The 20,938-nt window shown below is 41.6% G+C and overlaps 1 protein-coding gene across 15 annotated transcripts in view; it reads right to left on the reverse strand.

Moving 5' to 3' along the window:
- Positions 1–19: 19 nt before the first annotated feature.
- The window catches only part of LOC100123278 (potassium voltage-gated channel protein Shab), a 54,763-nt gene continuing 33,844 nt past the window's right edge, over positions 20–20,938 (reverse strand). For 7 of the 15 annotated variants that reach the window (XM_031928563.1, XM_031928564.1, XM_031928565.1 and 4 more), the window contains 7 exons: positions 16,398–16,502; positions 14,549–14,938; positions 13,669–13,908; positions 12,308–12,665; positions 9,991–10,248; positions 9,161–9,226; positions 20–7,774 (listed from right to left, as the gene is read on the reverse strand). In XM_031928563.1, coding sequence (XP_031784423.1) covers positions 7,509–7,774; positions 9,161–9,226; positions 9,991–10,248; positions 12,308–12,665; positions 13,669–13,908; positions 14,549–14,938; positions 16,398–16,502 — 1,683 coding nt within the window. In that variant the 3' untranslated portion in view covers positions 20–7,508. Of the gene's footprint in view, positions 7,775–9,160; positions 9,227–9,990; positions 10,249–10,400; positions 12,666–12,987; positions 13,070–13,668; positions 13,909–14,548; positions 14,939–16,397; positions 16,503–20,938 lie in introns of those variants that run through there. The other 8 variants (XM_031928568.2, XM_031928567.1, XM_031928572.1 and 5 more) reach the window with 8 other exon arrangements.

Below are 20,938 nucleotides of genomic sequence, written 5' to 3' on the forward strand. Positions count from 1 at the left end.
CGACACTGGCGGCTGCATATTCATTGTTTTCGAGCACGAATTTATTTCGAAATTACTGGTACCGATCGAGATGCAGGTATACTCGTTACAATGTCCCCGAGATACCAAACAAGTCGCGTATCAATGAGTCGTCGAAATTGATATATCGCATTTAAAAAACATCATTTACAAACAAATAGAAAATTATACATGATACAACACGGTGTCGTACACTATAAACAACATACAAGGTAAAACAAGTCGCATATTTAGTATTTTTTTCCTCAGGTACGGCGCGTAAAAGCGCTAACGTTTTTTTTTGTTCTCCCACACTTAAAACGCCCGCCTCTCTCTCTCTCTCTCTCTCTCTCTCTCTCTCTCTCTCTCTCCATATATTATATTTGTTTAAAAAACTCATACGGTCACTTTGCAAAAATAAAAAACTTATGCGCTACGCACAGAGCGGGACACGCCATATATGTATGTCCCGCGTCGACGGCCCCGCCGACGTATTTTTTTTAGGGTCTTTCTCGCGAATACAGCGCGCATTTCAAATAGGTCCGCGACTCGCGCGGCGTAAAAGCTTCGGCAAAAAAGGACTTCGTTTAGTACCTTTCCGTTGAACAGTATAGTTTTTTTCTCTAGTCACTTTTATTAATTACCCTGCCTATATGTCGCGCCTTCACTTTTTTTCATCAACTAAGAATATTCTCTCTCCGTCTCCTTCGCTTTTCGAAATTCGCTCGAAACGCGTGAAACCTCTCGACTCCTGCAACGTAAGGTCGCTATCAGCATATAAAAATATACAATTTTACCTACTTTTTTTCTAAACGATACAATACGAATTCTGCCGCTAAAAGAACTCCGTACCTCGAGAGAAAGAGAGCTAAGTATTTTCGAAAAGGAAGCTACGCAAAGAAACAATTCAAGAGAGAGAAATTTCACGCGGACGATACGCTCGTAACGTTTTCCTATATACGAAACACAACGATGTAAAGCCTCTATAAATTTGCGCTTATAAATTTAGATCGATTCTGAAATCCCCAAATAACGGAGTGAGTCACACACTCTTCTCTATATGCTTGCATCACGATACAACATCGTCGAAATCACGTTTCGCTCGTCGCGCTTTTGCAATAATAAATACACGCGCGCATGATTCCTCGCGCTTATACGCTTATATAAGTTATACGCAGTTATCGCACTGAAAAAATAGGCTCCAGTCAAAATCAACAGAAGAAGTTTGCGTGTGGGTGTGTGTGTGTGTGTGTAACGGTGCGAGTACACTGAAGATACTCGTACATTTGTTTTCTGTTGTCAATGCACGCACGGCAGAACTCGGTTCAATTGACTCGTTTAGTCGGTGGCAACGTAGCGTGGCTCTTCTTTTTTACATCTGTTTTTCTCTTCGTTAGTCGTGTATGTGTGTGGGCGACGCGGTGGCATAGGAAGAGAGACAGCGTGTACAGCAGGTATACAGGACAGGGGATGAATTTCGCGCACACGAACTTTGTTCGGAATGCGGCGTGTTTTGGAACCGATGTGTGTATGCATGCGCGTGTATCGACGTGAACGGGTGGAGAGATAACAGACGCGAATACGCGACGGCGCGGGGATTTCATTGCACTCGTCCGTTATTCGAGTTTGCGCGCGGAAACGGGCACTCCTTGGCATAATTAACCTCGCGTTTATGTCCCGTAGTCTCGATTAGAGTGGCTTCGATTTGTGCAAGTGGATGTGTAGAAGCTTCTATCATCGTAAATGGTCCGAACAAAAAATTATATTTGGAAATAAATTTATGTTGAATAAGCAGCTGATTTTTCTTAGAAATCCCGTATTTACATAAGAGACTATAATAGAAGAAAAAGTAGTGTTTTGATTGAGCTACATACGTGTTGCACTTATACTTTACCGGTAGTTATGTTATTATATCGAGGAACTGATTTTATGTCGTTTTCATACTCATAGCTGTTAGTAGCGTATACCTACTGGCGGAAGCCATAGAAAATTTTCTGTTTCCATAATGGCAATGAGAAGAGTATGTCGATCGATCTAGATTTGAGCGTTTATGTATCTATTAACAAGAATGCTGCATAAATAAATGATTGAGCATCGAAGTACGCGCTGTATCTATCTAAACATGAATATTTATAGCATAGATTATAATACTATTGATTGATGCTTGTACGAGAAGTTCATGATAAGCTAACGATCGTTAGTTCAAGCCCTTTAGCAGATAAAATACAAAAAGGAAGCTTTTCGGTAAAGAGTGCCCGTGTCCCTTATGCAGTTTATACGAGACTCGATTAAAATCGGTTTATCCTTAATTACGATTGTGTATGGTAGGCTCTAAAGTAGGTTGTATAGTTGTGTACAACGATGATGATTAATCATCATTGTAATCATCGTTACATCTTAATATTCATACATGAACACGTGAGCAGAATCTTGTAATCATACATATTTTTTGTCACTTCTCAAAACACGAGTCTTGAAATCTATCAACAGTATTATAATGTAATGCAGTACGACGTTAACGATTCACGTCCGCAGCTTCGTAAAGAATTAGCATTGTTTTATGATTACATGTGATGCAATAAAAAAAAAGAAAGGAATGCAAATCTCAACAACCATCATAACGTGGATATTTAACATCGACGTATTTTACTTTTATCACGTACGTTAATTCGTTAATCTTGTATTCGTATCGATGTTTTTTTTCTGGTTTTTGGAAGGCTGGTTCGAATTCCTTAATCGTAAACTGTTCCATGTAATTGAATGAACTTAATTGTATATTTGACATACCCTCGGAAAAGTTGCAGCAAAACAAAAACAGACGCTGTTGTTCAAGTTGGAATCGATTCATACGGTGGATTGTATTATGAAATTGTAAAACATTTGCTGCAGTCTTCGAGTCTGATTAATCACGCTTGTAAAGTATAGGACTTTAAAAAAGGGTCAATAAGATCAATTTGGTTTGAACACGGCAAATTTGTCCGAGGGTTCGAACCGTCAAGTTTATAATATACTTTCAACGTTTCACAGTCCATTTCACGTCGCAGTAAAAAATTCGTCGCAGCCTCCCTGAAAACACTCGTTACGACTATATAAACGTCACGTATTTTCTTTTGCTTATTTAACGTAGCACTACTGCGGAAAACACTCATCGACGAATCGTCGCGCTTCTAGGGAATAACTACTTCAACTCGTAGACTGAGATACGAACAAAAATGGAGCATTTTTTTTAAAATCAACGACACATAAATGCCGGCCACTGTGCATCTATGCGGAGATGAGAAATTATTGCAAACTAGATAATCCGAAAAGTTTACGTACGTTTTAATAATACATCTTTCTGTGACTATCATATCGATTTCAAAGCAGAAATTCCTCGCACACTAATGAGAAATGATATTGTACAATTCTTCTCTCAGTTACAGAGTTAATAGTTAACGATTAAAAGAAATCTATGTTCATATAAAATATTTTACAAATACAAAGTATGAAAATTCTTGTCTTATATACTTTCAGTTTATATTAAACTTATATTACAGCTGTAAAAACTGTGTTTTCACATTGCATAGCTATAAAGATTTTCATACGCGATTGTGTTTAATTTATTTTATAAATTATTACGTACACTATAACTTCCATATCATGATAATCTAAATATTAAAAATTTTAAGATTGCGATTACGTATCTTCAGTAGTTACGAAACCTCTTTAGTCGAGTTACAACTCCGCTAATTTAAGTATCTTAATTTTAACATTCGCACAACAATATACGCGTTATCTCTGCATGAAATTTGATTGCCAATATACGCCTAAATGTCTGGGTAACGAAAAACTCGCGTGTAACTAAAGCTATTTTTACGTTACGATAATATACTCGACCCATATACGAACGTACAAAATATGTCAAAGCCAAGTATATAATCTTTCAAACTTTCTAGTTTGCATTAATTTTCGCTCTCGATCACTTGCGTAAATCGACCTCTATTTTCATGAACAACAATCGAGACGCTGCTACGCAATGTGGCTTTTTAAACATCATGTCAATTAATTATTTTTAGGCGGATGATCGGCGACAGTAACATATCACATATCGCTTCTCTGCAACGCGCTGCGAGTGTCGTTTATTTATTTATTATTATTTTTCTATACGTGTCTTATTTAATATAACGTTATATTAGATTTGTTTTATGTCTTTTATATTTTTTACGAAAAAACATCCGGCCTGGGGGCACGCGCGAGCACACATACACGAGGCACAAAATTAAATTGCGAATTTATGTTTATATATATATATTTATATATTTTTTATACAAACGAGGCGCGCACGCTTTTCTCTCCATCGTCATACTCAGTCGACCGAGTCGTCGAGTGAGCATCGCAGAGGCAGAGGCAGGGCGAGAAACATATTTTTCTACATCTCATTCCTTTCTTCACACTTCACCGTTACAACTCTCTATACATTACACTTTACATTTTCGCACTCTTGAGATCGCGTATGCCGTATTATATATATATATATATATATATATATATATATATATGTAAATTTATTTATTCATATTTTATTTTTTAGTTCTTTATTTATATATGTATATATTCGCGATAATAACACAGCCATACGTAAATCAGGCTTCGAAACATAACTCTTTATTTCGGAGTCCAGTAATCGCTCGAAATATATTTCGAAATGTATTCTATACGTTGTTTAATACGTAGCTTTTAAAATTTGAATATTCATATGCTATTAATTTAGTTGAAGTTGAAGCTTTTTGCTATGTTTCTATGAACGAAAACTTGTTAAAGATATACTTATACCGCATATTAAAATTTCGTAAAATTGAAAGAAATTTTTTAAAACTGTACATATTTATTTTGTGAGTGACCTTACTGTTTATGTATAAGTATAGATATTGAAATTTATTTACGCTTTAAAACGAGAGTAGTATATACTTATATCAATGTACTTCCGGGATCTGAATTAATTTTCGATATCGATATTTATATATAGTTACAAAAATGGTAAAAGTCCCAATATTTTCGTAAATATTATTTCAATTGTAATGTCATACAAATCTTACGAGCTTTAAAAATTTTCATAACATTCACTCGAGTAATTAAAATTTCATGAGGAACAAAAACGGGTAAAACAGTCGATTTTTTCAACAGCATATAGATAGATGCAACGGAAAAATCAATGATTATATACGTTGCCTCTTAAATCTAATACCTAACGATTTTAAGCAAATACTGGACTCGAATATTCAGCCGTCGTTTCAATTTTCTTTCGATTTCACCTGTCAGGTCATTTTGTAGCTTCTGTTATCCAGTGAAACGAAAGAAAGCCTGCGAGTTTCCTTTCGCTAATATATATATATATATGTATTATATTTTCACCTTAGGCGACAATATGGCTAAAAATTTGTGATCGCGACGTACAAAACTACGTACTTTGACGAAAAATTACAGACATTGCGCTTTATCTTACTATGTATTCATATATATATATATATATATTTTTTTTATATTAATATCGTGCTACGGATTTAGTCGTTTATATTATATCATAGAGAAGCCACCGGTGTAAAACAAATGCCAAAGTAAACGCAAGGTCGAATCAACGGGGGATAAAATTGTCTACTCGCAGCTTAAATTTTAATTGGTATAGCTATACGTAGGGCGCGTGTACATAATAATATGCTGTATGTGATGACAGTAATGCCGATAAAACAGTGCGCTATACTTTTTGCCCAGCAAACACATTTGTTTATATGCATCTCTAATTTCTCTATCAGCGATTTTTAACAACATTTAGAATATTATAATACAAAATACTCGCGCGATCTTCGCGTAATGTCGCGCGACGCTACCCAAAAATTGCACAAGCAATTAGATATTTTTACAGAGTATCTGATATCTCGTGTTATGCGACGATAGATAGTATTTTTCGTTAAAATTTGATATTTCATTTAAAATTCGATTTGATTTGAAAGTAGCTCCTTAAAATCATGGCAGATAGAAGGTTGAATCGTTACATAACACCGGATGATCGTCTCGTCTTAGAAAAAATAAGTGTGTACCCTTTGACACTACTGCAGTATAGCGAGGGATTTACAATTTGCGTTTGCTGGGTATTCTTTACTTATATATTCGGAAGCCTGACTGAAATGTACATTATCTTTGATCACACTAATTATTACTTAAACTGAATAATTTTCTCTAGTTCACTGCGCTCGCTCAGTAATGGCTTAATTAACAGCTAAGTTGAAGTTTTTTTTTCGATAACACAGTCGAGCCGGTATAACACGTATTTTACAAGGGACATAATTATCTAAGTGAATATATATATATATTTTTTTTGTTTGGTATCTAGCCGCAGGTCTCTCGAATATTGCAAACTAGATTTGGTATGCACTTTAGGATATGCTACGGTGAATCTCTAAAGGGGAGACTTTTTTATTGTAACGTTTTTTTCATATTTTTTTTATCTTTTGTTCAACATTTACCTTGTCAATTTCTCTCGCAGACTTATATAACGCATATCACACGCATGTCTTTGTCTTTCTCTACATATCTCGCGCGACTTGTGCACTCTTCGTACATTTCGTTTTGATATCTTTTTTCGTATATTACACACTTTACACGCAACGCTGTCCACAATGTAACGGACCTCTCTTTTCTGGAAGTATAGTTAGCGTCAAGTCAAGACTCTGCAGGAGGACGAAGCTTACAACGTATGTAACACGATGTTTTTATTTTTCAGCCTAAGCTTTTTTTAGCAAAAAATAACGTCCATACCTCGGATACTGAAAATTTCGCGAAACCGCAACCGAAGCGTGTGTATCCTAGCTGTCTATTTACACTCGATATCGATTGAATTTTTTTCAAACAATAGGAGAACGTCAATTTTTACAATTATAATAAACAACACGCAATCAATATAAGACTCTCCGATATAAACGCGAATTCGTTGAAAAACTCATTATTTACAGCGATGTGTAATGTTATAACGTTAAATCGAACATCGTCATCATAGATATCTAAAAGCTCGGCATTTCAAAGTCGACTTACGTTTACAAGTATAATAAAAATCGCCAGCGACGTGTTGTACTACGCAAGAACGAGCTTCATCGAGTGACGACGCTGCAGACGTTTCTCATACGGACAAGTATACGGACTACCGAAATACACTCGACAAAGCAAATCAGAACGTTCTATATATATATAGGACACAGAGGACAACCGAGTAAAATATGTACAACTAGGGAACACAAGCGTCTCAGTAGAATTTATATGTACAACGAACGAAAAACGCGAACGTCCGCGTCGTCACTCAATCGATCGGCTCAAAACGGAAAAGGACGCGATCCCGGGGGAAGGTACGCAGAGGAATAAGCGCATAACGTGTGTATCAGCGTGAGTGGTGCGCGCGCGCGAAGCTCGGTCCTGCCTTCGGAGTCCGCAGGCACTGCCTGGGCGCGGTGCGGCGCTTATATCCTACTCTCGTCTCGGGGCGACTACGATGCTGGCCGGTAGTCCGGGGGAAGCCCTGGGCTGGGTCTGGCAGGCGTCTGCTGCACGTTGCGCTTGTCGATCTGGACGGTGAGCTTCTTGGAGGGCCTCTGCGGCCTCAGTGAGCTCAGCAGTATCGACTGGTTGCTGGCGTCGCGCTGCTGGTCCGTTGGCTCTTTGAAGCGAGGCTTAAGCTTCAACGCGCGCAGCTCCTCGAAGGCGCGCTTGTTCTTGTTCTCCTGCGTCGTCTCGTCGCGCGCCTGCTTCTCCTCTGCAAACAGATTGACAAGAGTGAGCGGGCCATTTTTTCAGGGATTTTTTTCTTTCTTTTTCGGGGAGCGGGATGCAAAGGCTTGATGCTGCGAGGATTATATGGAGTCGGCGAAGTTCATCGGTTATTCGATCGTCGATGATACACTGTTTTATTCTACGTCTATTCGCTATGTACAGAAGATGAAAGAAGCTCTGGCACGTGAAACCAGCCGAATTTCGTCTTGGAACGCGAGACTGGATTGATTTCTACTGGGTTATTTCACGTTCGAAAGCACTCGGCGAAAGGGGGTGCAGATTTCTTTCATGCTCGTCCGATATCGCGTTTTTCCTTCGGATTGATTCCAACGGATCCATTATCCGGAATTCATAATATAGATTTCGAGTCGGGGCGGGTAAATGCATGCAACGCGGTCCAAGCAATCTAATAAACTAAATGATCACTAGGCCATTGGTATTCGAACTCAATTTCCAGCTTTGACTCTGCAGGAATGTAATAAACCAAACTCGGCGCGCCATGCACGCGTCCATGCGGCTCTGAAAGCATTTCGATATCGAGCTAAATCAATTTCAGCCGATTCAAAGACAGCCTCGAATTGGTTTCAGTGTCTGCTTCTCTCTCTCTCTCTCTCTCTCTCTCTCTCTCTCTCTCTCTCTCTCTCTCTCTCTCTCTCTCTCTCTATAAAAATGATAGCTCTTCGATGGTTGAAATAATATACTATTTCACATGGGTGTCAGAACAAGGAAGGCACATAACGACTATCGTCATTAGTAAAAATACAAGCAGCTCTACGGCGCATGACATACTGATAGATACTCCCTCGAACTACTTTAAACACTGTGTGATACCAGATCTATCATGTAAAAGCCCATTCAATTAATGTCAAAAGGAGCACAATTCGTACGTATTAAAATACGAGATAACAAATCTAGTGATTGTGTGTGTGTAGGCCTGTCGGTTCGTATTCGAACAAAAGAAGCGAGCTAATCAACGGAAAAATCGTCACAGAGACGAAACGATATAATATATTATGTACCAACAGAAACAAAAACAATATACAGAAGCCGCGTACACCCGGTGGTAATTACGCTTACCATCGTCGGCTGGCTTGTAAATATTTGACACCCCGTCGGCCGCTGATGAGATGTAAAAGATGTGTTTCTCGTAGCTGGTCACGCGATTTCGTAAGCCACTAAAATTACCCGCGCGAGGTGTCGATGCTGGCGCGATAAGGCGCAATCGAAGGAGGACCAGCGTTCGCTTACCACCGAGTGCACGACGAGATAACGAAAAATATAATTATGCGTGTGTTTCATCATGTCGTATATAGTAATATTATTACATAATCATAGGAAACTTTACGGAATAATGATCGTGTCCATATACCTTCCATCGCGTCACCGAACAGTGACATCGGTAACTTGGATATGAAACTTTTGTCCTCGCTCGGATCTGTCGGCACATGTATGGGGGCACAATATATAGCCTGGGATTAATGTCCAATTCAAAGTATATACATATGTATCATGGCCTAACTCTCGCGCAGCTGATGTGTGTTGGTGAGAAGGGGGGGGGGGGCGGGAAAAGTATCGGAAAAGTGGTGATTTCGCGCGCGAGGAAAATCGAACGTCGAGTTTATTTTTTGTGAGCGGCGCTTCTGGAGCGTAACAATGAAATCCTCTTATACTCGAAACTCGATTGAAGCGCCCTCGAGCTTTATTAAACTCGCGAGCGCGCGGGCGACGAGGAGAATAACGATTATGCGCTCGAAAGTGTAATTTTTTCGCGAATCTTTCAACGATGCTTTTTTCATGACACGAGCTCGATATCGCCACTTCTCCGGTGACTCGTTGTTCGCGTTTTTAATAACGATATAACAACGGGTGAGCGGGGATTTTTCCGGCAGAGAAAGAGCGCACGAGTATAAGATTTATCAGCTATTTTTTTACGATCCTCTGCGAGAAAAATCGTCGCTATCGCAGTTATACACCCCGAGGGTGACTACAAGCAAAATGAGACATATCAGATCGAATGTTGGTGATGTTATTGCGATGCTACTGGAAGATGGCGGAGACGGGGGGCACATCTAAGCCACTGAAATGGTCGATCTTTTGGAAAATGCTTGATATCGAGTTAGTGCGTTGGGTGGTAGTGGTGGTGATGGTGGTGGTAAGAGGGGGTGATGTTGCTGTGCGTGGTTGAGATAGCGCGCGTACCGTAGACATTCGGGAATGCGTCGCCCATCAGTGTAAGCCCGCCGTCGTTGTCGCACATGGCTGTAGTGCAGGACGTATTGTCAGAGGCAATGAGCTTCTCGGTGTCCGAGTCACCACCGGCATTGCTATAATAGTTATTGCTGCTTTCGGACTTCTTTAATATAGATTTCGAAATGCGGTTCTGCCTTTCTATGAACGGCGTTGCTTCGCTGTCTATCGAGTCGGCGGACAGTGATAGCTTACTTCCGGCGGTCTTTCCTGAAAAATGTTCAGCAGGCACACATGGCATATGAGACTCTAACTTTCTTTCCCTCGCTCACTCACGGGCAGACTCCAGAAATTTGTTTTCTCTCTCTCTCTCTCTCTCTCTCTCTCTCTCTCTCTCTCTCTCTCTTTCTCTCTTTTTTTTGGCTTGTGAGATTGCGCAAGATTGGCTCTTTTCGAGTTAAAGTTTCTCTCCTATTCGCCGCACGATTCTGATTTCCTGCTTCGCTCTCGGCCGACGTCTCGCTCTTATGAACACGCGCCACATCTTTACGAGTCGGAGATTAAAATTTCTGTTATTTTTAATAAAATCAAAGTCGTCGAATCGAATCGTGAGACGTCCGCGAGAGCAAAGCGCGCAGAGTTCGGACGGTCGACGGGGAAGGAGAAATTTTGACTCGGCACTAAATAGAAGCGATCACCCGCGCATAGTGCAATTCTGATTAATGCTTTTTTGAGTTGGAGTCGTGTGTGGTCGATGAAGCGTGACGGAGAACTGCGGCAATTCTCAGCTCCTCCTCTATCGCAGGACCTTAATGCTAGCAAATCGATTGGCTGACTTTCTCTCTCCTTTTTTTCTCTCTCTCTTTATTGACAAAGGAAGCGAGGGGAATTCTCGCTGACTCTAAAAATTTCGTCTCTTTAATTCTTCTTCTCTTCGTTATTTATCATCATTTTTCAACACTGAGTCTAGCGAAGCAGTTTTTTTCTCAACAAAAGAACGATTATCAACAACGACAAAAAACACCAACAGAAAGAACGGTTAGTTATTACAGAGTTATGCCATCCACAAGACATGTCTGGGCCTTGGAAAGCTCGAACTTACTTTCATCGAAGAGAAACAGACAGAAAGATTAATTACATCTTGAGAGAAATTTGAGCGACGTGGCAATCGTGTCATAATTCGATAAACCACCATTAAGGTCAGGCTTGTTCGACTCTTTCGTACATGCATCTGATATTTAACACAATATTAATTTTTTTGGTGCCTGGAAGAAAGCAAATGACGGTGATGACTCAATTTGAAAGTGTCCTGCAGGTCGTGTGACTTGTGACGGTTAAAGCTGCAGCTAATGAAGCATATAATGGTGTGCGCTATCGTAAGTGTCTGAATTTCGTTTCAGATTGTCCGTCCGAGGCACACGGGTCCATCTTTCCTTTTTTTATGCAACACGATTATTATTATTGTGCTCAACGCCGCCAACACAGACACCCACCTACGATTGTTAAAAAGCTCGTTTCAATACAAAAAAATAAATAAATAAAAACGCAGAAAAATACAAACTTCAAGTATACAACACTGAAGAAAAAAAAATAGAAAAAAAGTCGAAAACAACGAAAACGAAAATAACAAGTGTATACACTGCAAACTTTATCTCAAGGGTTGTGTAAATTCATAGAAAAGTGAACACGATAATAGATTTTCTCTGCTTAAAACGCAGAACTTTATTGCTATCATCGTTCATCGATCAAATCACTTTTATACTCGAAGTGCTTTGTACTGTCATGCCGCGCGCATATAGCATGTATAAATAAGGTCATTCTCTCACTGTCACGAGGACACGCATACACGAATATAGTTCAGAATATTTGTAGTTATATGTCCGTGTCCATATATAGCTCGATCGTCCGGCCGATCGTAATAATACTCACATCGCATAAAGATCATAGTCGTAATAATAAATATCTCACATCAACATGTTCAACAACAATCCGCATCAGTCACTCGATCGTGAATCCTCACTCATGATCGTGTTCGTTTGTTGCAGTGGGTGCGCGCGAGCGCGAGCATTCTCTCAACAATCATCTCTCTCGCTCTCGCTCTTTTCTTTATTTACAATAGTGACAGCATGTTAATAGTTATAGTAATAATATATGTATAAATATCAATAAATATCGTATCGTGTGTATAACAGACGATAGTCAATGCGTAATATGCAACTACGTACGCGAGACGTCATTATTTTTCTCTCAAATAGTGGAAATAAAAAATAATGAAAGAAGAAGAAGGCAGCGCGTTTGCGGCTTACTTGGCAATGCTGCTATGAATTACCGGTGTTGTGCTTGGAACTAGCGATCGTCCCGAAGAGATGGTGGTTTATGATGCGCGTCGCCGAGGCTAGACTGTTGACGGGCGCGAAGTGCGAGGCGCGTCCGCCCCGCAGACCACCGCCTCCTCCTGTGTTGCCGCAGCCGCTGCCGCCGCCGCCGCCACCCCCGCTGCCACCACTGCCGCTCCCGACGTTCTGCAGGCCGACGCCGATGCTGCTGCTGCTGCCGCTGCTCGTGCAGAGGTACTGCTGCTGGTTGTTGTTGTCCTCCTTGCTGCCGGCCAGGTCCTCCCGAATCGTCGACGAGCCCGACGAGTCCGTGCCGCTCGTTATGAACTGGGCGCGCGGCCGCACCACGCTCTGAAACGCAGACGACGTCTTTTAATACGTTGCTGAATTCTTTTTTTCGTTTTCCACGTAATATTTACACTTCTATGTAACGCATAAGATACACAGAGTTTATTTACAGCTCCCGCACTTCCCTGGCGACCAAAAAAATACATCGAGAGTGATGATATAGTTTAAGAGTGATGGAACCCATGTTATTGAATTCGAGATATGTACGTGTGTGCGAATAAAACACGGAGAAGACATCTGAGCATATGGCTGTACAGAGGATGAGAAGGTATAGGGTCGACAAGCAAAAAGGGGCAAGGCGGGTTCCGAGGTAAAGTGGACTTACGCATCTTAATCCACAATTGTGAATATTTCAACCTGGAAAACTTGTACAAACGTATTTTAATGGCGCTCGACTTTTGGATTGGCTAAAAAAAAAACCGGTCAATATCAGGATCATTCATCGGCACCTTCCGCAATTACGCAAAGCGCGTAACTTAATCCGACCGCACACCCGATGCGCGAAAGTTCGGAAATTTCTCCCGGCGTATCCGCTCGGAATTGGTTTCCATCATAAGGCGATCTATTAAAAACTTTCCTTTCCCGCCGACGTTTTTAAATTGTACACGATCCTACTCTCCTGCCCTACTCTCGAACTTTGAAACGTCTGGATCTTCTTCGCCTCTCCCGGTGAGAAAAAAAAAACACCGTTTCATTAAACCTTCGACGGAGGAAAAGTCGGTATGAACACTCGGGTTTAATTAAAAAACAGCAGCTTAACTTTATCAAGATCGCCTCTTCATTACGCCATGCATAACGACGCGCTCCCATGAAATTAGCTAAACCGCTACTGCACTTCGTTGAGATTCTGCCGGAATTAATTATCCCTCAGCTCGCACTAATATATTTGAAGAGAGCGGCTCTGTTTTTTTTTTCAGATCGTTTCAACACACACACGCAATCGATAACACAAGGCTGTCCCGTCATCCTCGCGAACTTTTTCTCCCTTTCTCTCTTTCTCTCTCACCTGTTGAATGCGGGACTTCCTGTGCTTCGGTATCGCCTCGTTGGCGTTGGCTTTACCGGTGGCCTTGGCGGGCGTGTTAATTTCCTTGAGGGACTCGGCGCTCGGCGAGACGTTCAGCGCCACGTGGGCTATCTCGCCCGAAGCCGACTTCTTCACGCTGCTCGAGGTCCGGCCCTTGTCCGCGCTCCCTTCCAGCGGGTTCACGTACAAGTTGCTGTCCGCCTCCTCCGTCAGGTCGTTCTGCGCAGATTAAAAAGGAGCGCGTGCATTACGTAACCATGACTGCTGGCTTTCATTATGCATCCACGCACGTACGTGGGTCGATTCGCGGGCTTAGCTCTGCGCTCTCTCTCTCTCTCTCTCTCTCTCTCTCTCTCTCTCTCTCTCTCTCGTAAAGTGTCGCTGTTGCGCCACTCAAGAGGGTGAAAGAGAGAGTAACGATGTACATACACGTGTGATATAGAGAACTTGGAAACTGGCGCAGTCGGCTAGAGCGGCGTTGAATAAAACACCTCCAACGCGCGGAAGTCTTTGTGTGTCGTCGGGGCACGAATTAATTTTGTTACACTGTGCGCGGATATGTATTTTGTTTATTATGCATGTGGGGACGCGTGCGCAGATGCTCCGGTTACCTGTACATGCATAAGCGGAACTCGCAAAGTTACACACAAGTGGCCGCTAAAGTTACCGCGAGCTAATGTTTACTCTAGACGCCGCGGTCTCGTGATTCCCGGAGACGACACCCGGAAAATAAAGCTGAAATTTTCAGCGTAATTTCAACGACGCGACGTTTCCCCTGCATAATTCAGAGCCGGTGCGAAATTCCGAGTAAGCGTCGCGCGTCCGACCAAACTCGGGATTATCTACTGGCGCGACCTACCTCCGAGTAGAAGGGGTGCGTTTGACAGCTGGCGTACGTATCCGAACTGTCGACGCTGCCTCTCTCGTTGTAGTTCTTGCTGTCGACGGGCGTCTGCTGTTGTTGCTGCTGTTGCTGAGTCGGCTGCTGCTGCTGTTGCTGCTGAGGCGGCGCCGCGATCATGAGCGGCTGCTGGTGCTGCAGTTGCAGCTGCTGCTGTTGGTACTGGTGCTGCTGGTGCTGCTGAAACTGCTGCTGCATCAGCTGGAGCTGCTGCATCTCGCTGAATATGGTCGACTGGTCGAAGCTGCTCTCGCCGCGCAGCGACTTCAGCTCTTGGCAGACTGTGCTCTTGAAGTCGCTCGTAGCCAGCGGCATGATGTCCTCCGCGTCCCTGTACTCTTTGTACTCCTGAAAGCAGCGGACGTTCTTTACACTGGCTGCTCGCCGAGGCTCTATCTTTCTTTCTTTTTGCCTTGCCTTTGGCTCTTATACGTCGCTCGAGAGTTAAAGAGCGACGAGCAAAACGAGAGTAGTCTACGAACGAGTCTCTGGAAGCTACGACTGATCAATAGTATTAAAGCTCGTCTTTACTTTCTACTCACGGGCAATTCTTCTCTATGTTATTTTTCTGCTAAGGAATTATGCTCTATGTATGGATATTAGCGGCAGTCTCGTAACAATGGATCGACCGAGTCGCGGCGGAGCTATGAATCTTGGATTCGGAGGCGAATAAATATTGTCGTAACAGGCACATAGCACATACTATGCGTTATACGAAATGGATCCAGCTATGGCAATATTTAATATTGACCTTCCGATTCCGCATGTGACACTCCGCGAACGTAATTGGTAAGATAACTTTTACTTTCTAATTCTAGTTTCTAGCTCAATATCATACGATTTTCAAAATTAAGTTTCTCTAGACAAATAGGTATATAACTCGACAACAATGCGTAAAAACTCTCTTTCTGCGTAACAAGTTCTATATCGGTATAACTTCTTAAATGTAATAATAATAATAATAATAATAATAATTAGTATTATGAATTAGGAATAATAGAGAAATATGCTTACAAGTTCAAATAGGCACACCCATGTAATACAACAACAACAACATCAACAAAAAAATATAATACCAGTCCTTCAACACACATATAAGAGTAATTTTTTAATTGACAATGCATACGCCTGGCTTTGATGTGCAAATATCAACGACACACAGGGTGGCTCCGTGTGTAATCTATGCAAACACACACATGATGTCAGTATCGTTAGGGTAATGTGTTATTCACAACAGTATACTACTCTCTACACCACCGACACATGCCAGCTCGTGATAAATAATTATCTTCCAAAAGATCAACTAATAGAGTATATATATAAAGGATAAAGAAAATAACCAATAAATAATTTGACTGATACATCTAGGAACTTACGTTTTTTGCTGATTATTGTGCGAACGTAAAAAATAAATCGACAACTAGAAAAAAACGAGAAAAGAAATAATTGTCCAGCAGCACGAACAAAAGTGTACAATCATTCCGTAGTCAAAGAACAAATATACGAAAAAAATCTCATTGAAATTTGAATTTGCAAAAAATTAACAGTTACATCGTTGAACGACAAATGAAGATAAATTCAAAGCGAAAAGTATAACAAGGTAGACTGAAAATATTAAAACTGGTGATTTACAACATCGATCACGGGTAATAATATACAACTTCAGTGTTCAGAATCGTCTTGATATGTATATAGAAAAGATATGCGTATAATATAGATATATATATTCAAAAAGTATTTACACAGGTATGTATATAAAGTAACAGATTGCTCAAATTATTTAAAGTAGGTTATTGTATGTAAATACCTTTGTAGTACAAAAGCAACACTCGAATTCGCTAGGAAATTCATCGACTTTCTCGAATTTCTCGGAATCCTGCTTGCCTTTTCTTCTATCTTTTTTGTCCTCTTCCTACAAATGTTATACACATTATGCCTGTAATCATTAGGGTTAGAACACAGCCATTCGCTTGCTTAGATACCACAAAATCGCCGTTCTGTCATTTTTTTCTTTATCGAGTTTTATCGTTACAGTTAGTCCACATGCCACAAAATAACAGCGATTTTATTCATCCGTGTGTAAGGAAATACCACATTAAATATCGGATCATGAATTCTTTCATCGGAATTCTCTTACGATGAGCATAAAATTTTACTGCAATATCTCCTTAGTCAAGTTATTAATCCACAAGTCAATGCACACAAAGATTAATCAACAAAAATATAAGATCATTATACCATGATGTAATATGTTGTAACATGTAATGAGATAAGGCGTTAATCGATGACTTTATGAATCGTCTCTATTTACATTGATGGGAATGAACTATAATACAACTTTGAAAACCTGCAAAGTACAACAATATCATTTACATATTGTAAAGTCAAGTGCGTTTCTCTAAACTACTACTGTGAACCGTGACGCGTGCGTAAACTTGGTCCGAAAATAAGTCAACCGGAAATGGAAAAAAAATCATACATCGAGAAAGAAAAATTACGCAATCTTCGCGAGCTGACATCGGATTTGAAGGCGCGCGTCACTCGCGTATAAGATAGCTGCTCCTTTGAGGGCGCGCGCGCCGTCGAGTGTAACTGTTCTAACGACCGGTGTGTATGTGTATAGAGAGTCGCGCTGCGCGAGCGCTTGTACGAAAATAAAGAGAACGGAAAATATTTTACCGCAACTCGTTGACTTTTCCTCGGCCGAGCCGCAATGCGACTCGAGGCTCCGTGTGCGGAATTCTTCGGCCGAGAGGAGAGGAGTGGGACGCGGAAGAGGAGAGGCGTAAGGAACAGCTCTCTTGCGAGCGCTCCGGGAAAATTCATAAAGAAAATTTCTTTATCTTTTAGTCTGGGGGGAGAGAAGAGATGAGAGTAAGCCAGGAGCGTGTGGCGGTAGGTAGCAAGTGTATGTAGGGGGGAAAAACACAACATTGACGATTTTCCTTTTCAACCCAGTCACTTTATTCACTTAAAAAGAGCCAACGTGTTGTACATTAATTATAACATTGCTTCGGTATATGTTCTTGCGGTTTTTCATTTTATTCATCTCTCGTATATTTAGCTTAGGCGAGGCAAAAGACCCCGTGTATTTTGAGTTGTTACAGTATTGACAAAACTTATTGCTATAGAGCTTTTCTCTTTTTCTCCGCGGATAGTTAAAGTAATAGTTAGACTGAAGTTTCGTTAATTTTTTCAAAGGCGGCGCGCATATGAGCTTTCGTGTTATTCTGTCGTGTGTAATGCGTCTATGGGTACAACGTAGTAGGCGAGAAGATTTATCGTAATTCACAATTCTTTTTTGTTTTTTCGTTGAACTATTTTTCGTCTAAAAATTTCGCTCGTGGTGTATGCAACGCTTGTCTAAAAAATTCGTATATATATATATATATATATATATATATATATATATATATATATATATATATATATATATATATATATATATATATATATATATATATATATATATATATTGTTATGAGTATCCAAACAGAGAATGTACTTCGTCAAAGGCAACATTGGCTGCTAAATTATTTCTTGCTTTCAAAAGTGACACCTCGGCGACTCTTCACATAAATCAAAACTCATTACATCACACATCTTATTCACAATATATATATGCATAGATAGTACACTTCACATCGTAGTAGGTATAGCAATAGTAATAATAATAATAATAACACTAGTATATAATAATCACTTAATCAGACTATCGTGAACGGTCAGACACAAACTAGCGAACGCGCGCTACTCGCTCTGTTTTTTTCTTCCTCGGCGGCAATAACATAAAAGCCCTGAAGTTTTTCGTGCGCGAGAGGCGATGCAGACTCATACAAACTATATAGGCGTGCGCGCGGAGAGGGAGAGAAAAAGCATCAGGCGTCGCGAAAGTCAGCTCGTCGATTAACTTTTTCCGCGCGTCGTTTTTGCGCGCAGTACACTTCGGCGAACTGCAGCTAACGAGAAGCCGGAGCTGGTGTACATAGTTGCTTTTATTCGCTCGGCTCGATAAACAGCCGTCATAACAATATTAACGAAGCTTGAGCATTGTTTAACAAAAAAAATTCTCCCCCTCTCTTTCTCTCGGGGCTTCGCGCTGAAAGCGAGCTTTCTCTCGCGAACACAAATGCACTCGAGCGGAGGCGAAACTCTCGAGAAGATCGTTATTGCAATATTTTGATAACCGCGCGCGGTTCGGTTTTTGAACATTTCGTGGGAGAGAGCTTTCGTTGTCTATTGTGTTGCGCGTAACAGAAGCGAGATACTTACTATTTCCGGATAAATACAGTACAACAAGTCGAGCGCGGGAAAATCAAGGATACACCGGTTTACAGAATAATTATCGAGGTTTTCGTTTCGGATCCGAGCGCGAGTTGCTCGACGAGGGTTCATAGACACCGTCCGTGAAGTATGCAGGTATAGGTAAAACTCGCACTCGCAAAAAAAAAACTTGGTCCTCTCGCTTTCTCGATGGATTGCACTCTGCTACTATACGCCGCGCGTGTACATAGTATGCGAGTCACGGGTGCAAATCCACTTTCGAAGGTAAACACGATATTATAAAGAAGAAGAAGAAGCAGAAGAAGTAGAAGAAGAAGCAGAAGTGGTAGTAACCACCAGGGAATGTATGAATATGTAAGTACTATTTATACGCGTATTATATAGATAAAGTTCGAGAGAGAGTGAGAGAGTGAGAGAGAGAGAGAGAGGGAGAGCGTGGTATAGCCGAGTCGTCTCACTTTTTCCTCGCTCGGTCCTCCTCTCGCAGCCGAACTTCGATCTCTCTCTCTCTCTCTCTCTCTCTCTCTCTCTCTCTCTCTCTCTCTCTCTCTATTCGAGCTGTCCGGGGTCAATTTTCCACTTGGTCGCTCTTGCCTTCGCGCGTCCCAATAACTTTTCCTCGCTTCTCCAAACGCACGTTGAACAGCATTGTCTTTCTCTCTCTCTCTCTTATTTTTCTTCGCGCATGTATAATTCGCGAGCACACACTTCTTGCTGCGTCTCGTGTCCGTCCCGCGTCCGTCTCTCAGCCGGGGCTGCGCTGGATTTTGAGTGTGAGTGAGTGTGTACGTGTGTATTACGTAAGTGGGATAAAGCGTTGCTCTCTGCGTAATATACGTCCCTTATCCTCACCGTCCTATGTCACTCCCTCTCGCAGCTATACGGCACTCTTGCGCCCGGCTATTAGCCTCGCTTTGTCTCTTTCGCTCTCTTTATTCCATTTGCCTTTCTCGCTCTCGCTCTCTTTCTCTTTCTCTCGGCTTTAGAGATCTTCGTCGAGTATGGATTTCCGCCCCTGCAAGGTAAGAGGTCAGAACTGAAATTCAAATTCAACGTGAAAAGGTCGCTTACGGCTGCTTTGACGGGCGGGAAAAAGTGCCTGGAATATTCGCGGGGCTGGACTACTTGAACTTTGGTAGCAATTTCGCATTATACGAGGCTTATACGAGCGACGTATATCTCATCAAGTCGAGCTCCTTTTTTACAAAAGACTCTTTCGAGAACGTGCGAGAGAGAAGCCATTCGACGTCAAATAAAAGCGCGCGGTAGTCATACAAATGGATTTTAATCAAAGCGCGCTCTCTTTTTCGTTCCGATCCCGGAATCAATTGCCGTCACGTTTCCATGCACTTTTTCGCGCAAATGAGAGCCCTGTGCGACCGTAGCATCTGCCCCGTAGCTTTTTTCCCCCCGGCAGCTCACGTAGCTGTAGGTACTCACACAGTCAGGAGAGAAGAGCTACGAAATAAAAATCGCATTCCCGTGTCGTCCTCTGTATATGGACTAGACTCTCTGACGCGCGCACACATAACACAACAAGCGGGGATATAAGGGTACGGAGGGATGAGGCGGAGAAAAAGCGGCGTATCACTGCGCGTGGGGGAATCTGGAGTGAGTTATACAAGCGCCGAGGCGGAGGGGAATATGGACTGCAGGTATGCGCGCAAGACAATAAAAAACGGTGCTGCTCTATATGCCGGCGAAGATGCAAATACGTGCGCCGCTGGGCCGTCAGTGAGTCTATAAACAAACTGTCGCGCAAATTGCTCGGATGTATGCATACGGCTCTTTCTCTCTTGGGCTGTGTACTGCACCGTATAGGTATATATATTTTTGGCGTAGTACGAGTTCGCGAGTGCGGCGACAAATTGCAAAGAGTGCGAGAGGCGTTTATTTAGGTCTCGAGAGTGAAAAATTTGGGATGTTGCGTGGGTTTCAGACTTTTTTCAGGGCTCGCGTTATTCGGCCTGGGAGATACGTACCGCATGCAGCGTACAGCTGAAGCCGAGAAGCTCGTTTATCGTATTATATGCATTTTGGCGTTTCATTCGCTTATTAGAGCTT

This window comes from Nasonia vitripennis, chromosome 4 (genome assembly GCF_009193385.2).
Source record: "Nasonia vitripennis strain AsymCx chromosome 4, Nvit_psr_1.1, whole genome shotgun sequence".
NCBI lineage: Eukaryota > Metazoa > Arthropoda > Insecta > Hymenoptera > Pteromalidae > Nasonia > Nasonia vitripennis.